General features: G+C 47.2%; 3 protein-coding genes and 1 long non-coding RNA gene across 4 annotated transcripts in view; 3 read left to right on the forward strand and 1 right to left on the reverse strand.

Moving 5' to 3' along the window:
- The first annotated feature begins 4,116 nt into the window (after positions 1 to 4,116).
- Positions 4,117 to 4,428, forward strand: LOC141091720 (histone H4-like). Its single transcript, XM_073577410.1, has one exon. The coding sequence runs from the start codon at positions 4,117 to 4,119 to the stop codon at positions 4,426 to 4,428; it is 312 nt and encodes a 103-aa protein (XP_073433511.1).
- A 9,074-nt stretch (positions 4,429 to 13,502) lies between these two features.
- Positions 13,503 to 13,955, forward strand: LOC141091617 (histone H2B 1.1-like). The gene has a single exon (XM_073577301.1). It carries the CDS (start codon positions 13,535 to 13,537, stop codon positions 13,910 to 13,912), a length of 378 nt encoding a protein of 125 aa, XP_073433402.1. The 5' UTR covers positions 13,503 to 13,534; the 3' UTR covers positions 13,913 to 13,955.
- A 133-nt stretch (positions 13,956 to 14,088) lies between these two features.
- Positions 14,089 to 16,052, forward strand: LOC141091615 (histone H4-like). The gene has a single exon (XM_073577300.1). It carries the CDS (start codon positions 15,464 to 15,466, stop codon positions 15,842 to 15,844), a length of 381 nt encoding a protein of 126 aa, XP_073433401.1. The 5' UTR covers positions 14,089 to 15,463; the 3' UTR covers positions 15,845 to 16,052.
- A 147-nt stretch (positions 16,053 to 16,199) lies between these two features.
- The window catches only part of LOC141091721 (uncharacterized), a 30,532-nt gene continuing 30,311 nt past the window's right edge, over positions 16,200 to 16,420 (reverse strand). The window contains exon 2 of the long non-coding RNA XR_012232558.1: positions 16,200 to 16,403. This is a non-coding gene — a long non-coding RNA (uncharacterized lncRNA). The remainder of the gene's footprint in view (positions 16,404 to 16,420) is intronic.

Genomic DNA, 16,420 nt, shown 5'->3' on the forward strand with positions numbered 1-16,420 from the left:
ATTTTCATCCTAACATATCCAAAAAATTTCTCCGGGTTTCGTCGAAGGTCCATGCAGAGTGTAGAATAGACCCCACGCGTCATTCTCTTGGCTGTGATGGGGTGGATCCACAAACGTCGTCTACGATGCCTGATGCGCTGCTGTCTCGCTCTCTCCTTCTCCAGAACAATCACCCTCAAACGATTCGCCTCCGCTATAAAATCCGCCAAATTCTTCAAAATATTTCCAATCACAACATCCATCTTCGCCAGTAACTTGCTCTTCTCTCCAACCTGCACTTTCTCCTCTACAACCTGTCAAAGAAGGGCTGTAGGAACATGCTATATATAGTTTTCCAGTAGCCAATCCCGTTCGGAAGGCCACAAGGGTCAATTTTAAAAACCGGATCCGGCGTAATCCGTCGAAAAACGGATAGAAAAACGGATGAACCGGATGAGACGGATCCGGTTTTGTCTGTCAAGAAAAAGACGGATCCGGCAGAAAACCGGATCCGTCACATCCGGTTTTACGAAACATTTGCCGGATCCGGCGTTCCGACACGACGCCGGATCGCGCCTGACGCCGAAAACCTGATGTGTGAAAGTAGCCTTAGTGTGCTTATTCCTGAACAGCTGGTTACAGGTATAAGAAACACTAATTTTATGAAGTGTGTGTGTCGACTACACTTTAATGGGAGCTAATGTGGCCTACACAACTTTCAAATGTAGTGTTTGTTGAACTTTGTTGTTTTTTTTTGGGGGGGGGAAACTAAAAGGATGTGACCAAAGATTTGAAAGTCAGAGTATCACCAACTTTCTGGAGCTATTACAATGAAGGCAGGTAACCTACAATGCAAAAGATGAGGCTCCAAAAAAATTGGGTAATACTAATCTGGCTGCAGCTGAAGGGCACAAGCCAGAAAAAGGCTCCTCTATCTACTCCTATATAGTGTTTGCAACCAACCACTGTAAATGGATAGGGATGGATGCACACTAATAGGAGAACAAAAAATGAGCTGCAATTAAAGAAAAATATGTGTGAGGCAGTGACGCACGCTGAGCGGCCTACAACCAGACGTGGCTGCAGGACACACTACTCAGCGTGAGCTGCACTCACACACAGTCACCTCTCAGACAGCCGTGAACAGTGCAGCAAAGTGGGCACTAGCACTGAAAGGCTGCAGAAAGGCTCCGCTGTCTACTACTAGTGTTTGCAACCAACGTATATGGATACGGATGGAAGCACACTAGATAGAATTTTTTAAAAATAAGCAGCTCAAAAAGAAAAATATGTATGAGGCAGCAGTGAGGCACGCTGGGCGGCCTACCACCAGACATGGCTGCAGGACCCACTCCACAGCGTGAGCTGCACTCACACAGCCCTTGCAGACAGCTGTGAACACTGCTGCTAGGGAAAAGAAGGCTACAGTGGTGGTTTATGTAGCCTGGGTAAAGCACAATATTGTTTTGAGAATCGCTATTTCTAACTGTCCCTCACAGTCTTCAACAGCAGCCAGTCCCTAACTGAATTCACAGCAGAGTGACCAGAAATGGCAGCGGCGGTGGCTTTTATAGTGCATCATGACATCATTTCAGCAGCCAATCACAGCCATGCCAATAGTTAACATGCCTACATGCCTAACAGGATGTGCCCACACTTCTGAGGATTCCCATTGGCTGAATCAAAGCGAGCGGGCTCCTAGCATTATGGTAAAACAAACGAAAAAACCGAGGAAAATGTCCAATAATTAAAATTTCTTTATTTTATTATTTAACAAACAAATGTATACATTATATATATAATTAAAATAAATTAATAAGGGGAGGTCAATGCCAAAATGAAGGCACAGCCAGGGGACAGCTGTAAATACTTAGTAAAAAATGCACCCACAATAATGTCATACAAAATCTAGTGAAAACAAAAATGTATAATTAATGTATAATATATAAATATATAAACATATATATCAAGTGCAAAACTACAGATGATAAGTGCAAGCAAGAAAGAACTGTGTAAAAAAAACTGTGTAAAAAAAACTGTGTAAAAAAATATATATATATATTAAAAAATGTAATATAAAAATAAATATAACTAAAATAAATATACAATAAAAAAGATTAATTAATAATAAATAATAAATATATTACCACAAATAAAGTGCAATGTGTTGAAAAAAAGTGAATAAAAAAGTGTACAAAAAATCCCTGTATAAATATATATATATACACACATATATTTAAGACCAAGTGCTGAAATAATTAATAATAAAATAAAAAATAAATAAATAAACTAATAAGCTGCCGCACATAAAGTGCGATGTGCTGCGGTGATGAGGTGATGCGGTAAATCAGCGCTTATAGTAAAAAATAAATAATAAAAGAAGTGAGCACAGTGTGGATACCTTTCTGCTGCTTCTGTCCCCAGGATGTGCCAGCCCCGACGCGCGTTTCGGCGTACCTTCGTCACTTTATGTGCGGCAGCTTATTAGTTTATTTATTTTTTATTTTATTATTAATTATTTCAGCACTTGGTCTTAAATATATGTGTGTATATATATATATTTATACAGGGATTTTTTGTACACTTTTTTATTCACTTTTTTTCAACACATTGCACTTTATTTGTGGTAATATATTTATTATTTATTATTAATTAATCTTTTTTATTGTATATTTATTTTAGTTATATTTATTTTTATATTACATTTTTTAATATATATATATATTTTTTTACACAGTTTTTTTTTTTTTTACACAGTTTTTTTTACACAGTTCTTTCTTGCTTGCACTTATCATCTGTAGTTTTGCACTTGATATATATGTTTATATATTTATATATTATACATTAATTATACATTTTTGTTTTCACTAGATTTTGTATGACATTATTGTGGGTGCATTTTTTACTAAGTATTTACAGCTGTCCCCTGGCTGTGCCTTCATTTTGGCATTGACCTCCCCTTATTAATTTATTTTAATTATATATATAATGTATACATTTGTTTGTTAAATAATAAAATAAAGAAATTTTAATTATTGGACATTTTCCTCGGTTTTTTCGTTTGTTTTATCTTATTTGTCCGAGTTGTCTTTTTAATATTTTCCATGGGTGCATAACGATGATATTTAGGTGAATTTTATACTGCACTTTCCTTGAGTTATTTTATTTTAATTTCCTAGCATTATGGGAACTTCCGATTCCGGTATCCGATATGAAAAAAGTATCGGAAGTCAGTATCGGAATTCCGATACAGCTAATATCGGCCGATACCTGATACTTGCGGTATCGGAATGCTCAACACTATTCAAGAGTCTATATGCCTGATTTTCATATAGCTCATTAGGCCATATCACAAGGTTGCCCCCCCTTATCCGCAGCCTTAAAGACAACGTCTTTCCATTTTTGCATCTCCTCTAAGGCTTTTTGTTGTTCATATGTTAAATTAAATTTTTTCTTTTTGGTCTCAGCCAATTTCTCAATATCATTAGACACAATTTTTGTAAAAAATTCCACTGCAGGACAAACACTCAATACAGGGAATTTTTTAGATTTACAAAATAGTTTTTTAAGGGAAATTGCTTACCTCAGACGAATTGTCATTTTCCTCCGCCAAGGATTCCAACACTTGAAGGGCCTCCTGCTCCTCTCTAGTGTTAAGACCCTCCACCGTTTTACAATGAAACTTTTTCAAGAGGACTTTACGGGCAAACAGGTGGACGTCCTTAATCGTTAGAAGCGGATCTATAGAACGGGATGGTGAAAAGGTTAAACCTTTTTCTAATACCTCAATTTGAGGCAAAGTGAGTACATGAGAAGGCAAATTAATGACCTTACTCTTATCATTCTCATAATTTCTCTCTTTCCTTTGATTTTTAAAAGGTTGAATTGATTTATTATTATTTTGATAAGCATATCTTGTAACAGGTCCCGATCTATAAGAGGATTCTCTGTCACTCTCAGATCCATATGCTCCAACTGATGAAGAGAGGGAATTCACGGACTCACTTCTTTTCGGCTGATTCTTATTTTTATCCACTGGGTCCTGGTGCCGCCTCTCCAGTTAGTTCTGCCACACCGAGTTTTTTTAGTAAAGGACTCTGTGCTCATCAGTCATCGTGTTCTGCTGACTACGGGAAGATGTCTGGTCGCGGTAAAAGAGGGAAAGGTCTCGGGAAGGGCGGCGCCAAGCGGCACAGGAAGGTGCTCCGTGATAACATCCAGGGCATCACCAAGCCTGCCAACCGCCGTCTCGCTCGCAGGGGAGGCGTCACGCGCATCTCCGGCCTCATCTATGAGGAGACTCGCGGCGTCCTGAAAGTCTTCCTGGAGAACGTGATCCGTGACGCCGTCACATACACTGAGCACGCCAAGAGGAAGACCGTCACCGCCATGGACGTGGTGTACGCGCTCAAGCGCCAGGGCCGCACTCTCTACAGCTTCAGAGGTTAATGCGTCTCCTCTCCATCCTCACCCCCCAAAGGCTCTTATCAGAGCCGCCCACATCTACTAAGAAAAAGCTATGATCTCCGCTGTGTGATGTGGCCACAGAGGGAGATTGCGGGTATTTTGCGGTGTTATGTGACATCAGCGGTTAAAACAGATGGTTACCTGGATATACAGCGCTATATGGGTCGGGAATTACTGTATGGATGAAATATCTAGAGCGCTTTATAGAGATTACATCAAAGTATATACATTTACTGCACTCTATGAGGGTACACTGCAGTGTATTAATGGTATTGGGTAGAGTTGAGCGACTTTTGTTTTTTTAGGGTCGAGTTTCGTTTCGTGAAACCCGACTTTTCCAAAAGTCGGGAAGAGCAAGATCGGCCGGCTATAGGGAAAAGTCTGGGTCGTCCTGAAACACGAAACCCAATGTAAGTCAATGGGGAATAAAAGTCGGCAGTGAGAGGAGGACAGGAAACACACCTACAGTGCCCATTTGAATGCCAAAAGCATCAATTCTTCTTACTTAAGCTTGTCAACCTTAATTAACTTCATAATACAAGTTACGCACCGAAAAATGGGGGTTATTTGGCTAAAGTTGTGGGGGGGTAGGGCTGGCTCCAGGTTTTCATGTGCCCTGGGCGAAAGAGCGCCCCTTTAACACATACCACAACTCATCATGCTCCGATACGGCAGAGAAATAGCGGTATAGTACAATGAAAAATACTTCACTTTTTACATCTCATGACAAGGCCCATCTATTTCTCCATACAGAATCATTGGTCCCATATAATGTTTGAAACAGTATATGATGAGCTCCACATCCTGCTACAGTATATGTTGGTCCCCATGGATGAAGCTCCACTGTCTTATGGGCCCAAATAATGCTCCAAACATAATGGGCCCCATTTCTAATGCTCTAGTGTATAATGGGCCCTGTAAATGCTGCTCCAGTGTCTGATGTCCACCTTTGGAATGTTCCAGTGTATGGTGGGCCCCATCTATCATTCTCCAGAGTATAGTGCTCCCCAAAAATTGCTGTCCCAACATTGAAAACAATGAAATAAGTCTCCTCGCTAGGGAATCCCTGTACTAGTCTGGACTCCTCGTCGTCCCCATCTTCCATCTCACTGCACAGTATTTCAACCTTGCAAGTGCTGTGATCCTGAGCAAGCAGGGGGGGCCCACTTGTTGGCGACGGCACTGACACAGGGCCCCTGATAGTACGGTGGTGTGTCTGATGGCGGGTGGGCCGAACCTGCACTTTCATCTGCAGCTTCCTCTTTGTCACCGTGTAAGATGGAACTGTATATGGGAAGGGTAACCTGAGTTTCATCAGGGTCAGATTAAGGTCGTGTAGCGTGCGAGGGGAATGTAGTGGTCTGGGTCAATGTACCAGCAGATTCATCGAGCAGTGGCTGGGCATCAGTGCACTTGTGTCGCCCCCAGGAGTACGGTCGCCACAGTGGCATTACCTTCCTCCTAGGGAGTGTGATGTCATGCTTGGGAGCAACGAAGGATCTCTCTAGCAGGTTAACTGATTGGGCGGCGTTATTCCCACGAGTCATGACCCTCCAAACAGCGTTCATGAAGGCAAAGTGTTTGTTTTACGTGGGCAGTATGGTTGCAAAGCTGAACCTTAAAGAAATGTCCAGAAGGGCACCACCAGGAGTGGAGCCTACGGTTTAATTCGACTCCACCTGGGAAACCTCAACCATGCAAGCTACAGAAAAGATGCACACATTGCAATCTTAATTCTGTTAACGAACGAGACTCCGTCATGCCCCGCGGTCCGAGTCCGGCTTACTAGAGGGACACGTGAGGCTCTGGCACATGAGATTGGCCAATAACTGGTGTGTCATGCCCTTACATGTCCGTGGCTGCATGTGCGCTACACTGAAAAGGCCAGCGTTTGTCGCTTACAGGTGCAGATAACCCGCTGAACAGCGTTAGTGATGGGGATCTGTGATTACAATTATTACCCGCGAACAATGATTTCCCAGTAAGTGCAGGTCAACTGCCGTTCCGGAATTAGGCCTAACCATCATTCCTGAAAAAATGAAAAACTTACGTGTGCAAACTACAGGTGCTGTAGCTTGCTTAACAGCTCGCCAGCCATTCTCACGCCCAGTATGGATTACACGTGATTGCACAAAGGTGAGAAAGGGTACCGTATCCCCGGATAACATGTATGGATAGCAAAGTGTACACATTCAAAATATATGTCTATACATCAGGAGGCAGGCTCAGACGGTGTCAGGCACAGTATGGATTTGACGGCCCAGACTACACAGCGGAGGAGCAGGGAGAGGTAAAGATTGCAAATGCTGGGGCCCTGCCCAAGCAAGGGGGGCCCACTCGTGGGCGTCGGTATTGGCACTGGGCCCCTCATAGTACGGCGGTGTGTCTGACGGCGGGTGTGCACCACCACCGTCAGAGACACTTGATTGCACTATGAGGGACCCTGTGCCAGTGCCCGCGCCCAAGAGTCGGCCTACCCACCTGTCCAGGGCAACGGCACTCGCACGGTGTCGTGCGCTAGGTGGTGACCCCGGCCATGGGGGGGGGGAGGCAGCACAGTTAGGGAGTTTTAGAAAGTGGCATATGTTGATGTTGGACATTCAGCTGATGCAAAAGGCGAAATAGGTGAAGTACCAGGAACAGGTGAACCAACGCAAGCCATTTTTCTGTCACTCTATGTGTCATCAGGGGAAGGTGGGACAAAATCCTTGGAAACCCATGCATGGTTCATTTTAATGAAGGTTAGATCATCCACATTTTGGGTTGACAGACGGGTCCTTTTTTCTGTCAGGATTGATCCAGCTGCACTGAAGACTCTTTCCGATAGCACACTTGCAGCTGGGCAAGCGAGCCCCTGTAAGGCATATTGGGCCAATTCAGGCCAGGTGTCCAGTTTAGCGGCCCAATAGTCAAAGGGGAATGACCTGTGTGGAAGAACATCGATATGGGAGGAAAAGTAGTTTGTAACCATAGTTGACAACTGCTGTCTCCTGTCACTTTCCATCAATGCAGTATTACCAGTTGTGTGAGCAGTACTTGAAAAATCAGTCCACAACATTGTCATGAAACCCCTGTCTCCAACGCCACTTCTGCTGTGTGCACCACGAACACCTCTGCCAAGCTGCCCCCGGCCCGTACGGCTCGTGTGAGAACCATCACCGCTGCTGTGTGCTGGGAATGCCTCAAGCAACCGATTTACCAGAGTTGCTTGTTTGTTAGCCAATATTAGGTCAAGGTTCTCCTGTGGCATGATGTTTTGTAATTTGTCTTTATAGCGTGGATCCAGGATGCTGGCCAACCAGTAGTCGTCATCGTTCATCATTTTGGCAATGCGGGGGTCCCTTTTTAGGATCTGCAAGGCATAATCTGACATGTGGGCCAATGTTCCCGGTGTCAATGATGCACTGCGAGTGCTGGTTGGAGGAGCACTTTCTGGCAAATCCACATCCCTCCAGTCACGCACAAACCCTGTACCAGACCTTGCCACGCCAACATTTTCACTTGCCCCACGAGATGCATCCTCCTCCCCTAAGTAATCATCCCCATCATCATCCTCTTCCTCCTCTTCTTCCTCCACCTCGTCCAGGAGAGGTCCCTGAGCAGACAATGGCTGAATGTCATCAAGGATTCCCTCCTCGTCAACATTGGCTGCAGACGCCTGCTCCTTAAGGTGCGTCAAAGTTTGCATGAGCAGAAGCATAAGTGGGATGCTCATGCTTAGGATGGCGTCTTCTGCGCTTACCAGCCGTTGTGCATTACTCAAAACACTGAAGGACTTTACAGAGGTCTTTCAGCTTCGACCATAGCACACCTGTCAACTCCATGTCTGCTCTCAAAGTGCCTGGCCGTGTATCCTCCCACAAATGCATTATGGCCTGCCTCTGCTCGCACAGCCGCTCAACCATGTGCAGGGTGGAGTTCCACCTTGTTGCAATGTCGATAATGAGGCGGTGGTTGGGAAGGTGGAGCAATCGCTGCAGCTTCTGCATACGAATGGAGTGTACAGGCGACCGGCGGATGTGCGCGCACAGTCTTCGCACCTTCTGGAGCAGGGCTGTTAACTCCGGATAATTTTTGAGGAAGCACTGCACCACCAGGTTCAAGGTGTGAGCCAAGCAAGGTAGTTTTGAAAGGGCTATGGCTGCCACAAAATTACGGCCGTTATCACTAACTACCTTGCCTGCCTCAAGATGTACACTGCCCAGCCATGACTCAGTTTGTCGCTGAAAGTACTCGGCCAGCACCTCGGCGGTGTGTCTGTCGCCCAAACACATCATCTGCAACACAGCCTGCTGACGCTTTCCACTAGATGCTCAATAGGGGGACACCTCGTGTGCAACAGTGGCAGCTGCAGATGGAGTGCTCGTACGACTGCGCTCTGTGGACGAGCTTTCGCTTCTGGAGGAGGAGGAGGAGGAGGGTGGAACGCCTACAGCCAACTGTTTCCTATACCGTGGGCTAGGCAGCACTGTCCCACCACCGCTGTCCTCTGTGGACCCTGCATCCACCACATTAACCCAGTGCGCAGTGATGGACACGTAACGGCCCTGGCCATGCCGACTGGACCATGCATCAGTTGTGAGGTGCACCTTTCCACTCACTGACTGCTTGAGTGCATGGACAATGCGGTCTTTCACATGATGGTGGAGGGCTGGGATGGCTTTGCGAGAGAAGAAGTGGCTACTGGGTAGGTCATAGCGTGGTACTGCATAGGCCATGAGTTCGCGGAAAGCTGCGCTTTCCACCAACCGAAAGGGCATCATCTCAAACGAGATTAGTTTGGCAATGTGGGCGTTCAAACCCAGTGTACGCGGATGAGAGACTGAGTACTTTCTTGACCTACTCATAGTGTCTGGGAGGGTGAGCTGGACTTGAGAGCTGCATATGGTGGAAGTAGCGGTGGACAGGGCGGACTGAGAGAGGGTTGATGATGGTGATGGAGTTGGTGTTCTTTCTGATGGCCTAGATTCAGTATTTCGTTGATATAACAGTGGGATTCCCTGACTGCTGTGGCCTTGCAACGACACCTCAACATTTGCTGCTGTGCTGACCGGTGGGCTTACAGTGGGGGAAACAATGTAGCATTGCTGACTACCTTCTTTGTGATCAGTTGCACATGTGGTACTTGAGGTTTGGTGTTGTGTCCACGCTTGCAAGTGCATGGTGGTTAAATGTCTAAGCATGCAACTGGTATTCACATTTTTCAGATTTTTCCCTCGGCTAAAAGTCTTTGCGCACTTCTTACAGATAACCTTGGCCTGATCATGAGGATTTTGTTCAAAAAAGTGCCACACTGCACTCTTCCTACTTTGGCAGACATTTTGCGGCCTAGCACGCTGTGATATTTTGACCCTCTGGACAAGCTGTCCAACAACTCTTTTGATTTTTGGAACCTGTCTTTGGAGTGCTCCGTGCCTGCCAGATAACAGCTGTTGCGATGTCGATGTCTGCTGTGGATGCTCCTCATCTGAGCTATTGGAAGCAGCACCCTCTTCCCCCAATGGATGCCAATCTGGGTCAACAACTGGGTCATCCATCACCTCCTCTTCAATGTCATGTGCACCTTCCCCTGTGTCACCGTGTATGGTGGTATAGTGTGCGGGAAGGGGCACCTGAGTCTCATCAGGGTCAGAATCTGGCTCTGTACACTGCGAGGACAATGTAGTGCTCTGAGTGAATGTACCAGCAGAATCATCTATCAGTGGCTGTGCATCAGTGCACTCCATGTCAGATTCATCTTGGCCTGGGTAATTCACCATTTCACTTGATAATCCAGGCGTGGTATGTGAAAACAGCTCCATGGAGTAATCAGTAGTATGGCCTGCGTCATCCTTCAATCTTGGTTGGGGTGAAGGACACAAGGAAAGGTGTGGTTCATGAACATGAGCCTCCAATGATGACTCAGTGCTTTTACTTTTTACAACTGAATAAGAGGAGGCGATAGAGCTGGAGGCTGAGTCAGCAATGTAAGCCAAAACTTTTTCCTGCAGCTCTGGCTTTAAAAGCGGTTTGCCAACTCCTAGAAAAGTAAGCCTTCGAGGCCTTGTGGAGCCAGACGATGACGCAGGCTCAACACCTCCTGCATTCGGTCCTATTTTGCTCTTGCCACTACCATCAGATCCACCACCAACACCATCATTACCAGCTGCCAACCCCCGCCCAATTCCACGGCCTCTTCCACCAGCCTTCCTCATTTTTGGTAGAAATGTAGACAAAATCCAACAAACTATATAGTAATGTAAAACAAGGTACAAGGTGTCTATAGGACAGGGGAGATTTTGAATTTCTGCACACACTTGTGGACACTGGACACTTATGGATTGTGTGAGGCCCACTGAATATCAGAGCGCTATGTCACAGGCTTGATGGCACAGGTGTGAAAAAAGTGACTACAGGATAAGGGAGATTTTGAATTTCTGCACACACTTGGGGACACTGGACACTTATGGATTGTGTGAGGCCCACTGAATATCAGAGCACTATGTCACAGGCTCGATGGCACAGGTGTGAAAAAAGTGACTACAGGATAAGGGAGATTTTGAATTTCTGCACACACTTGTGGACACTGGACACTTATGGATTGTGTGAGGCCCACTGAATATCAGAGCGCTATGTCACAGGCTCGATGGCACAGGTGTGAAAAAAGTGACTACAGGATCACGGAGATTTTGAATTTCTGCACACACTTGGGGACACTGGACACTTATGGATTGTGTGAGGCCCACTGAATATCAGAGCGCTATGTCACAGGCTTGATGGCACAGGTGTGAAAAAAGTGACTACAGGATAAGGGAGATTTTGAATTTCTGCACACACTTGTGGACACTGGACACTTATGGATTGTGTGAGGCCCACTGAATATCAGAGCGCTATGTCACAGGCTCGATGGCACAGGTGTGAAAAAAGTGACTACAGGATAAGGGAGATTTTGAATTTCTGCACACACTTGTGGACACTGGACACTTATGGATTGTGTGAGGCCCACTGAATATCAGAGCGCTATGTCACAGGCTCGATGGCACAGGTGTGAAAAAAGTGACTACAGGATCACGGAGATTTTGAATTTCTGCACACACTTGGGGACACTGGACACTTATGGATTGTGTGAGGCCCACTGAATATCAGAGCGCTATGTCACAGGCTCGATGGCACATGTGTGAAAAAAGTGACTACAGGATCACGGAGATTTTGAATTTCTGCACACACTTGTGGACACTGGACACTTATGGATTGTGTGAGGCCCACTGAATATCAGAGCGCTATGTCACAGGCTTGATGGCACAGGTGTGAAAAAAGTGACTACAGGATAAGGGAGATTTTGAATTTCTGCACACACTTGTGGACACTGGACACTTATGGATTGTGTGAGGCCCACTGAATATCAGAGCGCTATGTCACAGGCTCGATGGCACAGGTGTGAAAAAATTGACTACAGGATAAGGGAGATTTTGAATTTCTGCACACACTTGTGGACACTGGACACTTATGGATTGTGTGAGGCCCACTGAATATCAGAGCGCTATGTCAAAGGCAGAAATTGGCTAGTGTATCACAAACTACAAGGTGTATATAGAATTGGGCAGAATAGGAATCTCCCTAGAGTGTAGGTCTGTAAGAACGGAACAAGTCCTCCACTTATCCTTCCACAGTGACACACAGATAGCTTCACTGTGGCCGTGATAACAGCCGTTACACGGTACTGAGAGGAGCGTGCACGTACACGGCTGTCCGGTGTACGTAAAATTGTCAAGCTCCGTGTTTTTTAAGTATACGGACTGACACACGCTGTCTCTCTATAGTTTTGAATGTAATCAAACAGCAAATATATTTAACTGTTTGAAAGCTAGACAAAACTAGTAGGTGCAGGTCTGAAAGAACGGAACATGTCCTCCACTTATTCTCACAGAGTGACACACAGATGGCTTCACTGTGGCTGTGATAACAGCCGTTACACGGTACTGTGTGAGGAGTGTGCACCGCTGTATGGTGTGAAAAAATGCACGCTCAGTACCTCAGCAGGACAAAAAAAAAAAAATTGGGATTGCTTTTAAAAAAGCAGTTTGCAGAGCAGTGGGTAAACAGCAATGCAGCCGTCAGGAAGCCTTAGAAGGCAGCGTAACAACCAACACCCCTGATCCACCAAAATATAGCCTCCCCTTGCACCGCACACACAGTGACTGGTGTGTTGTACAGGCAAAATCGCTAGCAGCAGAATCAGTTTTTTTTTTCTTCTTCCCTGCCTAACGCTCTCCCTACAGAATCATCAGCAGCAACCTCTCCCTATGCTAAGATCGGCAGAAGTAAGATGGCGGTTGGCGTGCACGCCCTTTTATACCCCCTGTGACGCCCACCAAAGCAAGCCAATCACTTGCATGCCCTTCTGAAAGATGGTGGTGACCCGTGCCTATGTTATCACGTTGCCCACAGTGTCCGTGGATCCTGATTGGCTGAAAAAGAGCGCAAAACAAACTTTTGAAACGCGACTTTGGCGCGTAAGTCGCTGACCTCGTGGCCGACCTCATCCTAGGGTCGGGTTTCGTTTCATGAAACCCGACTTTGCCAAAAGTCGGCGACTTTTGAAATTTTTCGACCCATTTCGCTCAACTCTAGTATTGGGTATGAGCATTAAATGGCCGCAAATAGCGCTATATGGCATCCGGAGAACTACTTTGAAGGCTACATTACTACCTGGAGGTGTCTATTTCTATATGGAAGGTTTACAGCTGTGCGTGGGGGGTTTTGCATGATAGATAGGAGGCATACAGCACAATAAGAGGGTACGCTGCAGTATATGGAGCTTCACTGTGCTATTTAGATGTATACAGCACTATATGGGGGTACACGGCGGTATATAAAGCTGCACTGCATCCCCCATATAGTGCTGTATAAAGACTTGTGGAGCCACCAATGAGCAGCAGTGGGCGGAGCGAGTGACGGTTCCGTTGGTCACATGACTTTGTCACCCAATAGCACGGCGATCTCGCAGCAGTGCTCATTTGCATGGCCGGGCTATAAATACCTCCGCTCTGGGAGGAGCAGGATCGTTATTATTCTGCTTTGTGACGGAGGAGGCTGCTTTACTTTTGTTATGGCTGATCCCAAGTCTGCTCCAGCTCCCAAGAAGGGCTCCAAGAAAGCCGTGACCAAGACTCAGAAGAAGGACGGCAAGAAGCGGAGGAAGAGCAGGAAGGAGAGCTACGCCATCTACGTGTACAAGGTGCTGAAGCAGGTCCACCCCGACACCGGCATCTCCTCCAAGGCCATGGGCATCATGAACTCCTTCGTCAATGACATCTTCGAGCGCATCGCAGGGGAAGCCTCCCGCCTGGCTCACTACAACAAGCGCTCCACCATCACCTCCCGGGAGATCCAGACCGCCGTGCGCCTGCTGCTGCCCGGAGAGCTGGCCAAGCACGCCGTGTCCGAGGGCACCAAGGCCGTCACCAAGTACACCAGCGCCAAGTGAGATCTGCTCCGCCATCACCCCAAAGGCTCTTCTAAGAGCCGCCCACCCCCTCACCATAAGAGCTGCTCCTCCGCTGCCCTGTGTAGTGTCCTCATCAAGGCCGTGCATGTGCTGAGCAGCTCCTTTCCGGAGAAAACGTCTACACTGGGACCTCCTCTCTCCAATAGGTCAGTGATAATGATTGCAGGTGGTGCGTTGCACTCGGCGATAGGTCCTCGCTCTCCCGCAGCTGGTAATGATGATCTCTGCTCAGTGACATTTCCAGTAGATTATCCTCCTGGTTGGATCTCTGCTTTCTCTTTATCTCCTCTGACATTAACCCTTTCCATTCCAATTTGTGAGTTTCCTGTGAATGCTGGGGGTGGTAGTAGTGAGGTGCAGACACAACACTGGATGAATCCAGGAGCCGCGCTACAGCGATCTATGAGGGCACCCGGCCGTCACTGCGCTTCACTGGAATAATACAAGTTCATGGAGTCTCGGATTCTACACACTCCTTTTCCTTCCGCTGTCCGGTTTATGTGCGGGTTCTCCCTATACGGATCGCACTCTCTCAGGAATAGATGGCGGCTGCGGTTTCTGATATCACAGGTGAGAAGTGAGATTCCAGTTATCGCTCAGCACTTTCTCTAGTCTCATCCATTGTAAGGGAGAGGGGTATGGTGTGCACAGCCGGGGTCTGCGGTGCTTGAGGCGGATTCTGTACAGAGCAGAGATTCAGCAGGAATACGGTCACTAAGGAGTTGAAAGTAAATTAAGTAGCGGGCGAATGGTCGGTTCTTTATTTCGATGTTCCGCCGTCATTTACTGAGCCGTTAGTGAACCCTAATTTCCCGCTCAGTCGCACATTGCGCTCCGGAGAAGCGTTAGCGATCACAATCTGATGTCACACGCGCTGGGTCCTGGTGCCGCCTCTCCAGTGTGTTCTGCCTATACCCGTATTTGTCCCCGGATCGGTGCTGGCGCCTTCCCACTCCCTTTTCTATATTGTCTTAGTGAACATTATTCCTGACGTTGATTGGAGCAGATCCCGTGCGCGGCGATGGTCGCTGCAGATCACATCGGTGGTTGGGGATCGTTATCTTGTATCTGATATTTCTCCTCTTCTCCGGGGATGGAGCCTCCGGGACTCGTTACATGCGGCTCCCTGCCCTGTACTGGCCGCCACCACCTGTAATGAGGAGCGACTGCCTGGGTCAGATGAGGCTTCTGGAGATCACTGTCCCTAAAGTATTTATTTACTTATTACATTTTGAAGAAGCTGGAAAATAGCAACGGAAAAATCCAAATAACGGACAGATCTAGCGGCGGCGCCGCGATGGGGAGTTTTGTTGAATATTCTTTGTAACTTAGAGGCGGGAAATTCAAAATCACCAACAGTCCTGTATTCAGCCAATCAGAGAAGAGGAGGAGCTTAACTGCGAATTCAATACTAGAACCCCCGCCCCGGAAACCGTCATCCCTCCTGTTCTCGCTCCGGTCCGCACCTCCTCCATGTAAAGTAAAGGACTCTGCGCTCATCAGTCTTAGTGTTCTGCTCACTACAGGAAGATGTCTGGTCGCGGTAAAGGAGGGAAAGGTCTCGGGAAGGGCGGTGCCAAGCGGCACAGGAAGGTGCTCCGTGATAACATCCAGGGCATCACCAAGCCTGCCATCCGCCGTCTCGCTCGCAGGGGAGGCGTCAAGCGCATCTCCGGCCTCATCTATGAGGAGACTCGCGGCGTCCTGAAAGTCTTCCTGGAGAACGTGATCCGTGACGCCGTCACCTACACCGAGCACGCCAAGAGGAAGACCGTCACCGCCATGGACGTGGTGTACGCGCTCAAGCGCCAGGGCCGCACTCTACGGCTTCGGAGGTTAATGCGTCTCCGCTCCATCCTCACCCCCCCAAGGCTCTTATCAGAGCCGCCCACATCTACGAAAAAGCTATGATCTCCGCTGTGTGATGTGGCCAAATGGTTATCTGGATATACTATATGGGTCATGAATTCCTGTATGGATGAAATATCTAGAGCGCTTTATAGAGGCTACATCACAGTATAGGCATTCACCACACTCTGAGGGTACACACACCTTACCCCTCTCCCTATATTAACGTTGGTTATGTTATAGACGCCGCATGTTTTACAATGGATGAGAATAGAGAAAGGTGAGATTTCAGTTATCGCTCAGCAATCACCTGTGATATCCGAAACCGCAGCCGCCATCTATTCCTGAGAGTGCGATCCCTATATGGAGAACACGCACATAAACCGGCAGTTCAGGACTCAGCTCGTTTTTGGGAAGATTTGGTGGCTCTGAAAAGAGCCTTTGTGTTGTGGTTGGAGCCCGGGAAGATCTAAGCTCTCTCCCCACGGATCCTGCGGGCCAACTGGATGTCTTTGGGCATGATTGTTACCCTCTTGGCGTGGATGGCGCACAGGTTGGTGTCCTCGAACAGTCCCACCAGATAAGCCTCGCTGGCCTCCTGCAGGGCCATCACCGCGGAGCTCTGGAAGCGCAGATCAG

The sequence above is a fragment of the Dendrobates tinctorius genome, unplaced genomic scaffold (genome assembly GCF_039654945.1).
Source record: "Dendrobates tinctorius isolate UK_male_01 unplaced genomic scaffold, ASM3965494v1 ptg000055l, whole genome shotgun sequence".
NCBI classification, from domain to species: domain Eukaryota; kingdom Metazoa; phylum Chordata; class Amphibia; order Anura; family Dendrobatidae; genus Dendrobates; species Dendrobates tinctorius.

Bases quoted from the DNA above. Each gene is read 5' to 3' on its own strand.
- LOC141091615 (XM_073577300.1), top strand. From the start codon at position 15,464: ATGTCTGGTCGCGGTAAAGGAGGGAAAGGTCTCGGGAAGGGCGGTGCC.
- LOC141091617 (XM_073577301.1), top strand. From the start codon at position 13,535: ATGGCTGATCCCAAGTCTGCTCCAGCTCCCAAGAAGGGCTCCAAGAAA.
- LOC141091720 (XM_073577410.1), top strand. From the start codon at position 4,117: ATGTCTGGTCGCGGTAAAAGAGGGAAAGGTCTCGGGAAGGGCGGCGCC.